The sequence below is a fragment of the Staurois parvus genome, unplaced genomic scaffold (assembly GCF_062004578.1).
Source record: "Staurois parvus isolate SC_StPar_1 unplaced genomic scaffold, SC_StPar_1.0 ptg000014l, whole genome shotgun sequence".
NCBI classification, from domain to species: Eukaryota; Metazoa; Chordata; class Amphibia; order Anura; family Ranidae; genus Staurois; species Staurois parvus.
Window position 1 is genome coordinate 9,719,864 of NW_028317810.1, and position 19,322 is coordinate 9,739,185.

The 19,322-nt window shown below is 38.7% G+C and overlaps 2 protein-coding genes across 3 annotated transcripts in view; both read right to left on the bottom strand.

Annotated features, from left to right (window-relative positions):
* The window catches only part of WSB2 (WD repeat and SOCS box containing 2), a 53,797-nt gene extending 48,686 nt beyond the window's left edge, over positions 1–5,111 (bottom strand). For both annotated transcript variants that reach the window (XM_089677233.1, XM_089677242.1), the window contains exons 1-2: positions 4,642–5,111; positions 4,514–4,553 (exon numbers count right to left, since the gene is read on the bottom strand). In XM_089677233.1, the coding sequence (XP_089533359.1) occupies positions 4,514–4,553 (40 nt within the window). In that variant the 5' untranslated portion in view covers positions 4,642–5,111. The remainder of the gene's footprint in view (positions 1–4,513; positions 4,554–4,641) is intronic.
* Positions 5,112–12,508: 7,397 nt separating this feature from the next.
* Positions 12,509–19,322, bottom strand: part of VSIG10 (V-set and immunoglobulin domain containing 10) — a 47,300-nt gene continuing 40,486 nt past the window's right edge. Inside the window, exon 9 of the mRNA XM_089677257.1 lies at positions 12,509–17,312. Within this exon, the coding sequence (XP_089533383.1) occupies positions 17,242–17,312 (71 nt within the window). The 3' untranslated portion in view covers positions 12,509–17,241. The remainder of the gene's footprint in view (positions 17,313–19,322) is intronic.

Here is a 19,322-nt window from a genome sequence, read left to right on the forward strand (position 1 = left end):
GAACTGTACTTAAATCACCTCCACCAGATCATCCCCCTGCAGCTATCACCTTTTGTATCAGCTCCCCCTTCCTTTAGATTGTAAGTTCCACGAGCAGGGCCCTCCTATTCCTTCTGTACTGAAATGTATTGTAATTGTACTGTCTCCCTTATATTGTAAAGCGCTGCGCAAACTGTTGGCGCTATATAAATCCTGTATTATAATAATAATAATAATAATATATACACGTGTTTTGCATTTTCTCCTAGGGGGAGAGCGTGAGGAGCCCTACCCTTACTGCTAGTGGCGGCTGGGGATGTCAATCACCGGGTCCTGGTAAACAACACAGGTCTCTCTCCTGTCAGCATGGTGGTTGTATTTTATCACCTCTGTGTTTTTTATAGCGGGACTGCAGCGGGCATTCTGACACTGGATGGGAACTAATTGCCACTGATATCCCCAGTGACACGAATACAGTGATCAGTGCTAATAAAAAGCACTGACACTATACTGACACTGGGCAGAAAAGGGTTAATATTTGGGGTGATCAAAGGGTTAACAGTGTGCTGTGTGTGTTTTACTAGGGAGACATGCTGTTTTGTATCTCTCTGCACAGCAGAGACAATTTTTTACACACAGGTGTCTCCCCTATCAGCTTTGCCAGACGATCGCTGCGCGCTGGCCGGGAGCCTGTGATTGACATCCCTAGCGGCCAATAGCGGCGCAGGTAGGGCAGCGTGCGCGCCCCCTACCCAGAAATGCAAATCACATATACATGTGATTTTGCGCTGCCCTGTAGTAGTACTTCTGTATAGGGCAAAGAGCAAGCTGTTAAAGGAGATCTATAGCTACAGCATACATGTTAATTTTGTAACATCAACATTGAAACAAAAAGGAAAGCAACAGTTATCTTTGACAATCCAATATAAAGTTATTTAATAAAATTCCCCTCATTTTGTGAGTTCTGCCTGTCATCTCTTTCCACAACTTCCTGGACTCCCTTTATGCTTTGTAGTTTTCTCTGCTGTTTACTTTCAATTTCTAAGGACTATATATCCCATGGTACCATGCTGCCTGCAAGCAGTGATTCCTGTACTGACTCCACCTTCTGAAACTCCTCCTCCCAGCACCTCAGTAGCTCAGTAGGCAGGCTCTATGCAATGTGTGACACAGCAGTGCCTACTCATGGGGAATAGTGAATACACCTCACTAACATCATGGAAGTAAAAATTTACAAAATCCGAAATAATTCAGGTTATTAGGAGCAGACTAGAAATAATTGAAATTCAACACGGAAATTAGTTTTTTTTTTTTTTATCAGCACAGGGGACAGTACTTACATTTAATGAGAATCATCCCTTGTGCTGAAGGCTGCTGTCCTAATTGAAATCTTCCATTCTTTGTTCCCCCCTGAAGGTAATCTTCCGCTGCTGCAGGTGTTAATACAGCCGCTGGACCTGTCATAGGCACTCATGAAGACTATGCGTGCCCTTTATGCTCCCCCAGTAGCAGCCATCGGCTTGTGGCCATCTTCCTCAGCCTGCTGTAAAGTAAAAGTGATCCCTGTGGCTTGTATAGCTGCCCTCACTTACAATGCGGACGATGTGGTCACTCACATTGGTGGTTCATGGGCTGTCCCGCTTTTACTGCATCCACTGAGTTTAGGATTCCGAGTGGGAGGAGACCAAAGAACATCCATTCCTCAATCTTCTCTGCAGTGTTTGAACCCGCAAGCAACAATGATTTCATAATTTTCAGACTCTGAACAGTCTGTACTTGGTTAGATTCTTTGGACGGCAGGGGAAACATTGGGGTTGATTTACTAAAACTGGAGAGTGCAAAATCTGGTGAAACTCTGCACAGAAACCAATCAGCTTCCAGGTTTTATTGTCAAAGCTTAATTGAACAAGCTGAAGTTAGAAGCCGATTAGCTACCATGCACAGCTGCACCAGATTCTGAGTGCTCCAGGTTTAGTAAATCAACCACAATGTCTCCATAAAGAACACCCCAAAACGATATATGTAACCAGCATACCAGGGAACTCCATAAAAGGGTCCAACACTTTATTGATTTCTGTCTTCTGCTGCAATGTGATTAATCAATAAAGCGTTGGACCCTTTTATGGAGTTCCCTGGTATGCTAGTGACATATTTCTTGCCTTGAAGTCCTTTGGGTCTCCAGTCAGTGGTCACTACAGCACCCACTCACTCTTCAGCCATTTTCAGGAATGTGTGTGTTGGGGATATTGCCTTGGACTTAAAGAATACCTGTCACCTGCCGACTGCTATCACATGGGGGAGGGTCTTGTTAACCCCTCGTGATAATAACAAAGTTAAAGTATAACTAGAGGCCAAACAATTTTTTTTTGTTTTGGATAGAGGAGAGATGGATTAGAACCCATGTCAGTTTTTGTTGTCTGTGCCCCCGTTAAAGGAGATTCACCCTATTTTTCCTGTTTACCATTCTCGTTGAAAGTAAAACAAAATCCCAACTTTTGGGTTGTCACCAGAAAAGTAATAAAAGGGAATAAGAAGAATAAAACTCTTTCAATGAGGACACCAGTTCTGGTGACCAGGGGGTCCCCAAGGGATTCCCTTAATTTGCAGGGATTTCCTCTCACTTCCTGTTTGACTATAGGACAGAGAGTGAAGGGAAATCTCCTAAATGGTACACAGATGGCGAAAAAAAAAATCTGATGGGTTATAACCCTCCCTTACTCTATCCAAAATGGAAGAAAAAAGAAAAAAAAAAAACACAACAGGTTTTGCCTATAGTTCTATTTAATAAAAAAAAAAAATTAACCACAATCTTCCCCCCACTTCCCATTGCCCTGCACACACCTGCAAATTTTAACACTTACATATATTTTGGGTAGGGGGGGCGCACGCACTACCTGCGCCGCCATTTGCGGCGTCCCGGCTGGTGATTACTCGCTGGTGCCAAGCATCTCTGACAGGGGGAGAACTGTTTGTAAACAAAACAGTTCTCCCCCATGTCAGCTCCTGCACTCTGCTTTGCATGGCTATGCATAGCACAGCCATGCAAACCAGTGTGCTTACAGTGAAGCATTAACACAGCACAGTATGTAAAACAGCACACAACACACAGTTAACCCTTTGATCTTGTCACATGTTAACCCCTTCCTGCCCAGTGCCATTAGTACAGTGTCAGTGCTTTTTTATTAGCACTGTATTGGTGTCACTGGGGATGTCAGTGACACCAAGTCAGTTCCCCCCCAGTGTCAAAATGCCCACCGCAGTCCCACTGTAAGTCGCCGATCACCAACATTACTAGTAAAAAAAAAAAAAAAAAAAAAAAATTTTTTATAAATCCCACTATATATTCCACCATTTGTAAACACTATAACTTTCACATAAACCAATTAATTTACACATACTGGGATTTTTTTTTTTTTTTTTTTTTTAGCAAAGACAGTCCTGCTATAAGTCACTGATCACTGCCATTACTAGTAACAATAAAAAACTAAATTCCAGTATCTATACCGTCATTTGCAAACGCTGTAACTTTCCAATTCATTTACACGTATTGGGATTTTGTTTAGCAAAAACATGTAGCAGAATACATTTTGGCCTACATTTATGCCGAAATTTGATTTTTTAAATTTTTTTTTTGTACCGGACAGGTTTAATAGCAAAAAGTCAAAAACAGTTTTTCTCAAAATTTTCGGTCTTTATTTTTTTTTTAACAGCGCAAAAAATAAAACAAACGCACAAGCCATCCAACACCACCGAAAGAAAGCTCCATTTGTGGGGGAAAACAAGGGACGTAAATTTCATTTGGGCGCAGTGTTGCATGACCTTGTGATTGGCTGTTAAATTAACGCAGCGCCGTAACTCAAAAAATGGCCTGATCAGGAAGGGGGGGGGGGTAAATCCTCTGGAGGGCAAGTGGTCAATAGACAGCTGAACAAATATTGTGCGATATAATAAAACTGCAACAGCTACCGTATTCTACAGGTCCCCGGCTTTCAGAAAATAACATTCAGGGGGTTTGAAGTCATTTTCTAGACGAAAGTGCAGATTTTTACATGTGTGCAAAAAACTGCTCTAGTGCTGAAGTGGTTATTATGAAACTATAAAAAAAAACAGAAAAAAGGTGTCATTTGTGTGTTTGAGAAAAGATATTGACAGGGAAGGATGAGGGGCAATAAATACCGTGCGATTGTCCACTGCTGTAACGCAAAAAATGGCCTGGTCAGGAGGGGGTAAATCCTCTGGAAGGCAAGTGGTTAATAAACAGTTGTGCAAATATCCTGCAACATAAAAAAACCTGCAACAGCCACCTTTTTATTCTACAGGTCCTCGGCTTTCAGAAAATAACATTCTGGGGGTTTGAAGTCATTTTCTAGCTGAAAGTGCAGATTTTTACGTGTGTGCAAAAAACTGCTCTAGTGCTGAAGTGGTTATTATGAAACTATAAAAAAAAAAAAGAAAAAAAAAAGAAAAAAAAGGTGTGATTTGTGTGTTTGAGAAAAGATATTGACAGGGAAGGATCTGAAGGGGCAATATTTACCTTCCTTGTTGTCTGAATGCAGCACTGTGTTACTATCCATCTGCAAAAGACAGAAGAGATCTGATAGTCTGACAGGATGGTAAGAACACATAGGACATACCAGCGAGACAAGCCTGCTGTGTGCTTACCTAGAGGAAGGAGTGAGGAGCTTCCAGTCAGGGGCTCAGCAGGGAGGAGAAGACAGCAGGGGAGCTCTGGTGTTGTCTGTGGAGCTCAATGGGTGTGTATGGGGCAGCTGAGCTTTGCTGGGGTTACTGTACCCTGGTTCCCTCTATGTCCTCCATGCCTGAGAGGTAGACTGGGACACGGCTGCACATACAGGGGAAGCTGCTCGGGCTAGTTAGCTCTCTGTGCTGAGCTGGGTGACTCATGTTGCAGTGTGTGGGTGTGAGGAGGTGGGTGTCAGGGCTCCCAGGGTGAAGGTGACACTCTGCATGGACCAGCAGCCGGACCTCTTCAGCCTAACGATGGAAGAACCCCCTTAGCAGAGTACAGGAACCGTCTGGCTGCATGAGAGCCCCCTGTACTCCTCTGGGAAGAATTCAGGGAAACCACAGAAAGGGCTTCTTCCAGACACTTCCGGTCATATGATCAGCACAGCTATTACCATAGAGATCGCTTTGTCGCATGAGCACCATCTAGTGGCGGTTTTACAAACAACAATTCTGTTCTGAGAATTTTCTTGGGCAGCTGACTAGTTTTAGTTATTGCCGGGAATTCCTGCTTTCCCTTACCGGTGTAATATGTTATATTAACTCCCAAATAATAATAACTCCCCAGTCATTTTTATATATGTAATAGTAACTCTATGTAATAATAACTCCCCAGTCATTTTTACATATGTAATAGTAACTCTCTCTATGTAATAATAACTCCCCAGTCATTTTTATATATGTATTAGTAACTCTCTCTATGTAATAATAACTCCCCAATCATTTTCTCTCTCTATGTAATAATAACTCCCCAGTCATTTTTATATATGTAACAATAACTCCCCAGTCATTTTAATACATGTAATAGTAACTCTCTCTATGTAATAATAACTCCCCAGTCATTTTTATATATGTAATAGTAACTCTATGTAATAATAACTCCCCAGTCATTTTTATGTATGTAATAATAACTCTCTCTATGTAATAATAACTCCCCAGTCATTTTTTATATATATGTAATAGTAAATTTCTCTATGTAATAATAACTCCCCAGTCATTTTTATATATGTAATAGTAACTCTCTCTATGTAATAACAACTCCCCAATCATTTTCTCTCTCTATGTAATAATAACTCCCCAGTCATTTTAATATATGTAATAGTAACTCTCTCTATGTAATAATAACTCCCCAGTCATTTTTATATATGTAATAGTAACTCTATGTAATAATAACTCCCCAGTCATTTTTATGTATGTAATAATAACTCTCTCTATGTAATAATAACTCCCCAGTCATTTTTTTATATATGTAATAGTAACTTTCTCTATGTAATAATACCTCCCCAGTCATTTTTATATATGTAATAATAACTCTCTCTATGTAATAATAACTCCCCAGTCATTTTTATATATGTAATAATAACTCTCTCTATGTATTAATAACTCCTCAGTCATTTTTATATATGTAATAATAACTCTCTCTATGTAATAATAACTCCCCTAGTTTTGAAGAAGCTAAATGACATAAAAGTTGTAAGTAAGAGCTTAAATTGATATGCCTTATCTGTTAATATATATGTAAGAGTGACATGCATCCATTTCCTACATCTGCAAAGAAATTTAGAGGAAGAAAATGCAAACTGACAGAGATAGATTTAGATTTGTGAACATTACTAACATTTTAAATGTACATAACTATGTACATTACATGTATATTGATATTTCTGCATTCTACATGTAATTTTTGTTTACTTTAATAAAAATTTACAATGTAAAAACTTAAAAAAAAAACATTGTTGGTCTCATTTGTTTAATAATAAACATTTAATTACAATTTGAATTTATTTTAGATAACTTATGCCTTTTTCTGTTTGGGAGTTATTAGTACATAGAGAGAGTTATTATTACATATATAAAAATGACTGGGAAGATATTATTTCATATACAAAAATAACTGGAGAGTTATTATAATATACATAATGATGACTGGGGAGTTATTTTCCAATTTTCCAGGAGAGTCATTATTATACGGACATTGACAACCATATAACCTATTTTCTGTGTGTTTTAGATGCAGAAAAAAAGCAACTGAAACACATGTACTGTGAACCGGCCCTTCAGCCCAGTGTGCATGGACCAAACATCCAATGTGCATGTGGCCTAATAAGCTAGTTTATAGGTAATTATTAGATCAATACAACAGAAGGTGTTCTTACTGCATATTACTGATTTCATATTATGTCATTACTGTATTGTGGCTCTTCTATCTTCTAATATTTAAAGCATTATTAATCCCAAAAACAGACATTTATTATATTGCAGCTTACCAATTTTTACATGTGATGGCTACAATAATTTTCATTTTTAGGCTTTCTTTCTTCTATTTTCATTGGTGATCTGGCCAGTAAGTCAGTAGTTTTTTTTAATGCATCAGTTACAGAGATGAGACAAACCATTTAACACAGACAGAAGTTATTCCAATAATCAGTTATTATTTTTTTATGTAAAACCTTTATCCCAGATGGAAAAAAAACTGCCGTAACTGTTCATAGAGTATTAGCGGTTTAGAGTTTTACTTCAGTTTATTAGTGTATTTAATTCTTCTAGTCCATCTAACATTTCCCTCCCCACAGACTGACAATGTTGCTGTCCAAAGGTGCCTCCTGTGCTCCTTCATCCAGTGTGGTGGCACTCTGATACAGGAGGTGTGTTACTGGCCAGATCACCAGGTTAAAACAGAGGGAAAAAAGGCTAAAAAAAAAAAAGAAAACTAATGCAGCTGCAGTATATTACATTTTTGGTTTTGGGTTTAACTGTTTTAAAGCATATCTAAACCCAAAAGCAAAAATGTAACATATTGTAGCTTAATATTCCTTAATCCTTCTCTTACAATATCAGTCAAAAATAAAATAGCTAAAATAGTGTACATCACGACAACTAAAGTACACTAAATAAATTGTGCTCACATTAAACTGTGCTCCATATAGTGCAAAGTGAATCCATCAATACATGCTACCATACACTACCCCCATGTGCACAAAACTCAGCCCCTAAGGCAGAGGGTTGGTTGATGTTGCATCTGATACTCCTCTTAGATGTCACTCCTCTGGTCCCATTATTGCACAGGCTCCCAAGGCATGAATTATATATAGGACATACAGTGCCTTGAAAAAATAGAAAGAGTATGGCACAACTGCAAACCTACCAAGACATGGTCATCCATGTAAACCCTCAGGCCAGGCAAGGACAGCATTAACCAGAGAAGCAGCCAAGAGGCCCATGGTAACTCTGGAGGAGCTGCAGAAATCCACAGCTCAGGTGAGAGAATCTGTCTACAGGTCAACTATTAGTCGTGCACTCCACAAATCTGGCCTTTATGGAAGAGTGGCAAGAAGAAAGCCATTGTTGAAAGAAAGCCATAAGAAGTCCCCTTTGCAGTTTGTAAGAAGCCATGTGGGGGACACAGCAAATGTGTGGAAGGTGCTCTGGTCAGATGAGAGCAAAATTTAACTTTTTGGCCTAAAATCAAAATGCTATGTGTGGCGGAAAACTAACACTGCACATCACCCTGAACACACCACCCTCTCCGTAAAACATGGTGGTGGCAACATCATGTTGTGGGGATGCTTTTCTTCAGCAGGAACAGGGAAGCTGGTCAAAGTTGATGGAGAGATGGATGGAGCCAAATACAAGGCAAAATTAGAAGAAAACCTGTTAGAGTCTGCAAAAGACTTGAGACTGGGGTAGCGTTTCACCTTCCAGCAGGACAACAACCCTAAACATACAGCCAGAGCTACAATGGAATGGTTTAGATCAAAGCATATCCATGTGTTAGAATGACCCAGTCAAAGTGCAGACCTAAATGCAGTTGAGAATCTGTGGCAAAACTTGAAAATTGCTGTTCACAGATGCTCTCCATTCAATCTGACAGAGCTTGAGCTATTTTGCAAAGAAGAATGGGCAAAAATTTCACTCTCCAGATGTGCAAAGCTGGTAGAGATATACCCAAAAAGACTTGCAGCTGTAATTGCAGCAAAAGGTGGTTCTACAAAGTATTGACTCCGGGGGGCTGAATACAAATGCACGCCACACTTTTCAGATATTTAGTTGTAATAAATTTTGAAAAGCATTTCTCATTTTCCTTCCACTTCACAATTATGTGCCACTTTGTGTTGGTCTATCACATAAAATCCCAATAAAATACATTTACATTTTTGGTTGTAACATGACAAAATGTGGAAATTTTCAAGGGGTATGAATACTTTTTTAAGGCACTGTAAAAAGCTCATGCAGAAATTCCCATTAAATTATTTACCATAAAGCTGATCACATATGTAAAGAGATGTAGGTTTCCAATACTCAAGATGATGGAATGGGCACTTACAGTTCCTGGGTCAGCTTCTGACATCACCTCCTGACATGTTTTGTCCATAGACCTTATCAAAGGGGATTGAGCACAATTTATTTATTGTATATTAGTTGTGGCGATACTGCACTATTTTAATTATTTTCTTTTTGAGTAACACTGAGAAATGGAGGATTCTGGGGAGGAGAATGTGGATTTGGAGTGAATTGAAAAGCTTTTTAAAGTGATCTATGTACATTGCAGGGATTTTAACAAATTCTTTTTGTTGCAGATTCCTAACTTTTGTTATTCTGAAGAAATAGCCGTTTGTTTATGTGTCCATGTGCAGAGTGAAACTGTGGGGGAGTGATTTCATATCAATCAGCTGCTGCACCTGTGGGCTCTAATGAGGAAAGTAGCAGGGTCTGCAACCCTTTAGACGCATTTCCCTTTGGGAGTATCTCATCAAAAAGGATGTTTTTGTTGCAGGAAATGCCCACATTTTGACTTTCATCTTAATGCAGACTTCTGGGAAAATTAGTTAACCAATTACACAAGCAGGAAATTACAATTCTGAGGGGCGTTCTGTACACTATCTGTGTACAGGTCTCCAGGTTGCCATATTGTGTTGCATTTTACAGAAAATGACAGTGCTGCAGATTGAAAAGAAAAGGTAATTTTTAATAATATTTAATTACAATTTGACTTGTAGCAAAATTTTATATACTGTATTTTTTTTTATTTGCTTTTTTTTTCCCCAGAAAAGTGGAGTTACCCTTTAAGTTACCAGGTAACTAACTTGGTTTTTATTACTATTGCATCTATAACTCTATTACATTATGCCACAGAGAGAGATTGCCAGGGGACCCCATAAAAATGTTGTGAAGGGAACCCATGATCTCTAGTTTCACCCCAAATATAATGCATTACTTTTAAAAGCTTGTATAGAAGAAAAAGTAACAGTAAAACAATTCCAGTGGGTTTTTATCATTCTTGTTCTGTAATTGTCATGGTCAGGGATGTTGCAAGAGTGTGCCCATTGCCTACTCTGCCCTTTAACCACTTGCCCTCCTGAGGGTTTACCCCCCTTCCTGACCAGGCCATTTTTTGCATTACGGCGCTGCGTTACTTTAGCTGACAATTGCACAGACATGCAATACTGCACCCAAATTAAATTTACGACCTTTTCCCATTAATAGAGCTTTCTTTCGGTGGTATTTGATCGCCTGTGCGTTATTTATTTTTTGCGCTATAAAAAAATATTTTTTTTTGCTATTAAACATGTCCATTAAAAAATTTAAAAAAAAATTTCATCATGAATTTAGGCCAAAATGTATTCTGCTACATGTCTTTGCTAAAAAAAAAGTCCCAATGAGTGTAAATTAATTGGAAAGTTATAGAGTTTACAAATGGCGGTATAGAGACTGGAATTTTGTTTCGTTATTTTTACTAGTAATGGCAGCGATCAGCGACTTATAGCGGGACTGCGGCGTTTAGGTCAAAATGTATTCTGCTACAAGTCTTTGCTAAAAATAAAAAAAATCACAGCACGTGTAAATTAATTGGTTTACGTGAAAGTTATAGCGTTTACACATGGTGGTATATATATTAGGATTTTAAAAAATGTTTTGTTTTTTTTACTAGTAATGTCAGCAATCAGAGACTTAAAAAAAGCACTGACTCTGTACTAATGGCACTGGGCAGGAAGAGGTTAACACGAGGGGCGATCAAAGGGTTAACTGTGTGCTGTTTCACTGTAAGCTCTCTGTGTGTGCTTCACTATAATCACACTGCTTTGGAAAACCATCCAAAGCAGAGTGCATGAGCTGATAGGGAGGAGAACTGAATTGTTTACATACAGGTCTCCTCCCCGTCGGAAATGCTCAGCAATCACCAGGCACCAGCGAGTATTCCCCGGCCGGGATCCAGTCATTGACAGCCACGGCCGCGAATGGTGGCACGGGTAGGGCGTGAACGTACCCCCTACCTGGAAATGTGAAATCACGTATTTTGTGCCCCTGTGCCGCTCTGTTGCAGTATATCTGCTGTAAAGTGTTCCTCTATCCCATCTCTGCAGGTTGATAAGCATAACATTACATTGTGATATTCAAGGGGAGTGTCCAGTGCTCCCCATACCCAGAGGTACCAGCTGTTTTTTTCCAGGCAGGATTGGGTGGCAAGGGAATGCTGAAACGTACGAGATGCTTATTCTGCCTGCTATAAATATAAAATATTAAAACATGTTACTTTTCCTTCGTACCTAAATTAAATAAAATTCCCAGCACACCAAAAAGTGATATGTGGGTTTATTTGTTACTACCAGTGACCTATTTGTGGGACTTGTGTGTACTCAACTATCAAGAATATCACAAATGTAAAAGGAATGCTGCAGATGAAAAAAACGACATTGACTTCCTTCTCAAAGGGAACCTGTCATGACAGAAATGTATAAGCTGACATTTCTGACCTTGAAAAATGATCTTTGTCTGGCTGTCTTGCTGTCAAAAGCTTCATTAATTTCTTAGTTGCTGGCTCAGAATAAAGTATAGAGATAAGGAACTCTCACTCATCTCAATCATTTGATGCATTATTTCAAGTCTGTGATAAAAGATTAAAGCTGGCACCGCAACGCAATGCACATAGAGCAGGGACATTGCCATGCTTTGTAGCAATGTGGGCTTTCCTGCAATGCAAAATTATGAACGGGCCCTTGAAGCCAGACACAGCCAGCATTTTTCTCATGACTGGTTTACTCCAAATAAGGAAGAAACCACTTGTGATTTTAATTTTTGATGAAAATGAGCTGTAAATTCCTTGGGTTTTGAGAAGACAATATTGTACAAAAGCAGTTACATTTACCAAGCATTCACTGCAGGTGCACCTTCCTGATGTATGGGTATATTACAGTGATTGATTCACCTGCAATGAATGTAACATACACTGTATGGTGTTTTAAGGCCTTATTGATATGGGCATGCTTAAGCCTACATCCATGCGAAGGGCTGTCTTTGCTCACACGGGATAAATAGGTGTTCCGTGCATCCATGTGCAGGTAGTCCTATTCTTGTCTGTTGGGATGCAGCAGCTGCAAGGCCACAGCCGCTGGTTCCGATTTGACAACCGGGTGCATGTCCCCAGACTCACACTGTCTGCATTCAGGGACCTGCACCTGCATGGCTGTCAAAATCGGGACCAGCGGCTGTGTCCATGCAGCTGCTGCTTCCCAATAGACATAAATGAGTCTACCTGCACGCGGATGTATAGAGCACCTGTGCATCCCAAATTGCGAAGACAGAGATTGCATGGATGTACGCTTAAGTATGCCTATGTGAATGAGGCCTAATGGAAGGATAATAGTTTTATCACCATAGTCTGACAGGTTTTTGTGTCTCATTGGAAATTACTGAAAACACAGAAAATGATAAATAACAATTTCATTCTAACAGGTAGACAGAAAATATTAGTACTATTGGTAGTCTTTGAAAAAATATATAACTCTTTTTAAAAACGAATACATCTTATTTATTGTAATGTTGTAGTTAACAAAAAAGAAAAACACAGCCTAAAGAACTAAAAAGAAACAATGTACTGGCAATAAAAACGTCACTTTCACAGACAATGAAAAATAAATACACAATACATGAAATTTTGTAGACGGAACATAAGTACATTTTTCCTGAGCCAAATGATTTGTTTTCTAGAGTTAAATTACATTATTTCCCTAAACAAGGTCACATTTTGGTAGGTAATCTTATGGTAATTTGGTTAGTAATCGTATTATTGTCAGTGATTTCAATTATTAAACAAAAAAAAAAACACAAACAGAACATTCTTAAAACTTTCACAGGACACATTTAAAAGGAAAAGGAATACGCAAAGTAAGGATTGTTTAAAAGGGACCTGCAAGTCTTAATGTTTTTTTTAGCTATACAATTTTAACAAAATGTGCTGATATTTTATAACCATTGTTTTTATGTATGATATGTGTGTGTGTACTGAATATTTATATATATACAGTACACACATCTTTTTTACCACTGAAAAGGTGATTGAAAGTCAGAAAATTATATCAAACCCCCAGCAGCCAGACACTATGTCATTTTTGCTTAGAGACGTTTTTCAATTCACAGAAAGTTGTTTTTTTTTTGGCTATGCTAATATGTACCAATTGATTCATACAAAATGTGTTATTTAAATCATAGGTCCACTTTAGTCTTTCTATCAGTTTAATCTTTTAAAATATTCTCATGGTGTTTAATACACGCTTGCGCTCTCAACATTATTCATAACATAGTTTCCAGAATCTTTAAATAATTTTATATCGTGTTCAAGATAATAAATGGTAGGTGGAATCTGACTGGCTCCTACAGATATCACATAAAAACATACACTTTCTCCTTACATATATGAGGCTGCATGTCACACCCAACACAGACCAAACCACTGCGTGTTCAGTACAACTGCATCCAACACTACATATGCAGTATTTAAAGTGACACCATTCTCTAAAAACATATTGGTTAGTGAGGCTGCTCATCAATATGATGGGCCAATGGTGAGGTAAGGGAGGGATGGGCCAGAGCTAGGGAAGATGGTTTGCATATCATGGCACCCTGGTATTGGGGGTTACAGGATACTTTTACTTAGAGGTATGTAATCTAGTATGACTAAGTTTCATTTTTAATTCGTTTAAAGAAATGCCCAAGTGTAGGGGGCTGTAGTGCAGAAGGTTATCATATCAGCAATCTGTCAGAAATGGTCTGTGTCAATGTACAGAAAATCCTAAACCAGGGTTCTCTATCTTGTCCTTGTGTGTGGCTCAACATAGGCTCTGCCCTATTCAATCATATGAGTTTCTTCTCAAAATGTTACATGATTAGCATTCATTTTAACCAACAAATGTCTAAACAAATAGATACATATGAATGAAGCTGTCAGCACCTGTAAATATTAACATTTTCTGAAATTTAAGAGAACCAATAAAAAGATAAAATGGCCAATCTCCTAAACCAGATGTTCAAAATAATTAGCTGATTGTGCCTGCCCTCTATGAAGATTATTGCAAATTATGGGAAAGCACACAAGAGCGCACAATCATTGGGACTGTAATGTGATATACAAGAAGGAAACTCCTATTGGTTCACAGGAGCAGAGCCTGCTTCCAGACTAAGATCTGCCCAACAAAGACATACTGAAGAACATAGATATCTACAAACACAATTTAAGGTGTTTAGCGTTGTTTTTTTTCAGAATCTGTGATGGGATGTGGTCAGTTAGGCTGCAAACAGTGCTGTACAGGATAACATTGGAATTTTTAATGAATTTATTATTTTAGGTGAAATTTAAATTTGATCAGTAAGCCAGGGCACATGACGATGCAAAAAAAGTACAGTCTGGAACAATTTTTGCTGATTTCTTTAAAATAAAGTCAAAGAAGAAGTAGGGCCAAAGCTCTTTTGGCCATAATTCTCCTATAAGTCACAGGAGTGCACGTCGTTCTATACTCCTGTGACCCATATTCAGCTGACAGCAGGCCACTCCCCCTGATGATGTCAGCTCTGACGAAAAGCATAGGACGGGGCTACGGGATGTGTCGTCATTATGCTGATCGAGCCCTGGAAGTGGAGTTTTGGACGACACGAGCGGAGGAGGAAAAATATTGTGAAGACTGTATGATCACTGCTTGGCTTTTATACACTCTTGTTTTAATCTTTAATAAATTGTGAAGTTTTTTACTTAGTATGCTGTTACAGTCCCTGGGGTTTCTACTTACTTTATTGATATCCTTGAGATGCTACGTTGGGAGGAACTTTGCTATGCAAGATATGCATATCCCAAGCGTGGATTGATTTGAAGCTTTTATGACCATACCCTAACTGGTGTTGGTATAATTTGGTAAGGGTCCAATCACATGCAGAGTGGTAGATTGGTGGAAGCATCTAGTTCTTTTTGCCTTGATTCACATTGATTTGGAAGATTTCTTTCTCCATGAGAACAGAACTGAACTTGCACTTTTTATGGTGGACTATTCATAGGAATTTTTTGTTTGCATTATATCTGTTTGCACAGTTTTGTATTATTTATTAACTATAAGTGCTGCACTTTTTATTTACATTTAAACTCTGCTGTCGGCTGACGGTCAACTCTGAAGGAATCCCAACTTTAATGTCGGGATCCACCCAGATGCCTGACCAGCATTGCGCTGCTGAGAGCCTGAGCCAGCCACTCCTGCCCCTTCAGAGCTCAGCGCTCCAGTGAGCACTGGAGGAGCAGAGAAGCTATTTTTTTAATACCACACTTCTCTTTTAAAGGAAGGTTTAGATTAAAAAGGAAAGGAAACCTGTCAACTGCTGACAACCACCAAACAGCCTGACTCCCAAGACAGGGAGCAAAAAAGTGAGGACACTTCCCTGAAGCAAGCCCACTTTGGTAGGTTAGACAATAGCAGCCTCCAGAGCTACATGGGAGACCCAGTAGGGCAGGCGATATGCTCTTTGATAACTACATTGTATATCATCAGTGTTCTCTTCATTGACTTTCTGATGGAGCCTAGATATCTTTAACTGTACATGAACTGTTTTAATGAAAACAAATCTACAATCTGCAGGTCTGCTGTTGGTTACCAAGACTTGCTGGTCAGGTTATCTGTAGATGGAAAACCAGCACCACCTAAACTGCATTGTAATATTTTGTGATCATTTCAAATTACATCACCCTGGGATCCTAACTTGTAAAGTCATTAATCTGAAGATTACATCAGTATATGTACAGTATAAATGTATACAATCTGCAACCACAACATAAAATCAGGGTCTTATTTAAAAACATGGGAACAATCAAAATGGGAAAATATGCAGTTATCTGTAACAACCAAGCAACTAACAGTTTTTATCAGTGCAGAGTAGTCAGAGTACAGAAAATAATTTTTAATTGGTGATTTTGTTTATAGTACTCTGGCCTTTGCTCTTTGCATTATTAGATAAAGAGTAGTAAACATTGTTCAAGTCTTAAATGAAGTGCAGAAGAAATATAAAAGTATAATATCCTAGTAGAGCAACATGTGTATATTACCTGTCTGTTAAAAGCTTCTAAAACATCATTGCACTACAAGTATAACTACTCCAATTAGAAAAAATCCATTCAAGAAGTAAGCCACAGGAAATTACCCTCCTTAGGAGGAATTAAGAGATACAAGGACAAAGATAAACAAGCAAAAGATGTGTGCTTTGTCAGTATTGGAGAGATATGTATACGCATACACACATATTGCATATACACAGTCGCCATGGCTCATTATGAATTCATAAATAACATCATACCTCTTTCTTAGACTAAACTACAAGGGCCTGTGAAATTTTGATTGTGCAAAAGCAAACATTTCCATTTTCCAGATGGATTCTGGCACATGAGTTTTCTTATCATAGTGATCTATAATGTACAGACATGCCACACTATTATTTGATCGTGTCAGACCTTTCCACAAGTAATGTTTTCTCATTTCCTCAATTGGGCCTTAAGGTTCACCTCAAATTAATTTTTAAGCAGGCCATCTATTCTGGGAGAGTAAAAATCTTAATTATTCCAAAACGAATGTACAAAGGTATGGCCATGTATGGAGTCAGACCAAGATTTGATCAGTGACACTGGAAATAAATAACTAGACTGGATGGAAAAGTTTACATAACATTCTGTTTAGGCACTGTTCAATAAATGTGCATGGCAGGTGAGAAAGTGACTTTTTTTCAGGGTGTTCTAGCTCATCTGAGAACTAGAATAATCTCTTATGTATGGGTACCTAATATTAGCCTTTCATGGCCCAAGTGAAAACAAGAAGTGAGCCACAGCATTTAATCTCTGCTTACTGAATGTAAAGCCCCTAGTTTTTGGGATCAGTAGTACTTCAGTCAAAGTTAAGCTCCCATTTCTATGACTTCAGATTACTATTTCTCTGTTAAATACGTAACACTGTAGATGGCTGTCATGAAATGAATCTTGCATGAATGTGTCCAATAATCTGCTACAGCTGTACACACATACATCTTTGTATGAGACTTTCATTAAAATGGATCTTCACCCTGTCACTCGGTCAATATAATCAGCCCTGTGTTTGTACATTGCAGCAGGGCCAGCACTGTATGAGTTATTCCTCTGTTAGGAGGATCTTTTTATTAGACTGTGTGCAACCTGAATTCAAGTGAAGAAGATCTAAAGAAGATATAAATCAGGAAACTCTAAAGCTCATCCCCTGGAATTTCATTTTCAGTGTCTTCTGGGACTTCACTGCCTAGGTCAGAATTGATATCTGTGAAAGAAAATTGTTCATGTAAGTGCATGCTACAATATAGTAATTTTGACAATAACTACATTAAAGTCCTTAGGAATGTCAGAGAAGTGAGCAAAATGTCCACCATACAAACACTTCCCACCCCAAAGGGAACGTATGGTGGTTGTGTACATATTATTTCTTTATGTATTATCCTAAGTATTAAGAAAATACCATTTATTGTTTTTCAGCTAGGTAAGTATGAAATATTGCATACAAATATTTGTATTCTCATATCCAGTTTTTAGGCTTAATTTTACATTTCTCCTTAAATAGTCAATCTTTCATGCAGTAGCCTCCTAAATACTCCCATTGTGGCCCAATTCCACCTGCCTCTAACTATTAAAACTCCATCATTTTACTTTACTAGTGTTGGAACTTGCTCCTATGCCCGTACATTCCTATTCACTCAAAAAAAGCTCAAACAAGGCAAGAAAGCTGCAAAACTATCAGTAAGTGACAAAAAATTGTCTGCAAGAACTATCTGGCTTTGAGAGGAGGGTTTGAGAGGCTGCTTCAGGAGATCTGTCTATTATTTGTCCCAAGTGTACCTGGGAATTCATGGGAATGAACAGACATTGAAGTGTGCAAGTGTGGGAGAAGCAGAGCAATGGCTGTGCAGCTCTCGGTGGGCAGCTCAGCAAAGCTTCTTAAACAAGCTGGGACTGGTAAGTATAAGAGGAGGTGGGGGTACACATTTAAAGACTTGTCATACTGTAAGTATAAGACGAGGTGGGGGTACACCTTTAAAGGCTTGTCATACTGTAAGTATAAGACGAGGTGGGGGTACACCTTTAAAGGCTTGTCATACTGTAAGTATAAGATGAGGTGGGGGTAGACCTTTAAAGGCTTGTCATACTGTAAGTATAAGACGAGGTGGGGGTACACCTTTAAAGGCTTGTCATACTGCAAGTATAAGACGAGGCGGGGGTACACCTTTAAAGGCTTGTCATACTGTAAGTATAAGATGAGGTGGAGGTAGACCTTTAAAGGCTTGTCATACTGTAAGTATAAGATGAGGTGGGGGTACATGTTTAAAGGCTTGTCATACTGTAAGTATAAGATGAGGTGGGGGTACATGTTTAAAGGCTTGTCATACTGTAAGTATAAGATGAGGTGGGGGTACATGTTTAAAGGCTTGTCATACTGTAAGTATAAGATGAGGTGGGGGTACATGTTTAAAGGCTTGTCATACTGTAAGTATAAGATGAGGTGGGGGTAGACCTTTAAAGGCTTGTCATACTGTAAGTATAAGATGAGGTGGGGGTACATGTTTAAAGGCTTGTCATACTGTAAGTATAAGATGAGGTGGGGGTACATGTTTAAAGGCTTGTCATACTGTAAGTATAAGATGAGGTGGAGGTAGACCTTTAAAGGCTTGTCATACTGTAAGTATAAGATGAGGTGGAGGTAGACCTTTAAAGGCTTGTCATACTGTAAGTATAAGATGAGGTGGGGGTACATGTTTAAAGGCTTGTCATACTGTAAGTATAAGATGAGGTGGAGGTAGACCTTTAAAGGCTTGTCATACTGTAAGTATAAGATGAGGTGGGGGTACATGTTTAAAGGCTTGTCATACTGTAAGTATAAGATGAGGTGGGGGTACATGTTTAAAGGCTTGTCATACTGTAAGTATAAGATGAGGTGGGGGTACATGTTTAAAGGCTTGTCATACTGTAAGTATAAGATGAGGTGGGGGTACATGTTTAAAGGCTTGTCATACTGTAAGTATAAGATGAGGTGGGGGTAGACCTTTAAAGGCTTGTCATACTGTAAGTATAAGATGAGGTGGGGGTACATGTTTAAAGGCTTGTCATACTGTAAGTATAAGATGAGGTGGGGGTACATGTTTAAAGGCTTGTCATACTGTAAGTATAAGATGAGGTGGAGGTAGACCTTTAAAGGCTTGTCATACTGTAAGTATAAGATGAGGTGGAGGTAGACCTTTAAAGGCTTGTCATACTGTAAGTATAAGATGAGGTGGGGGTA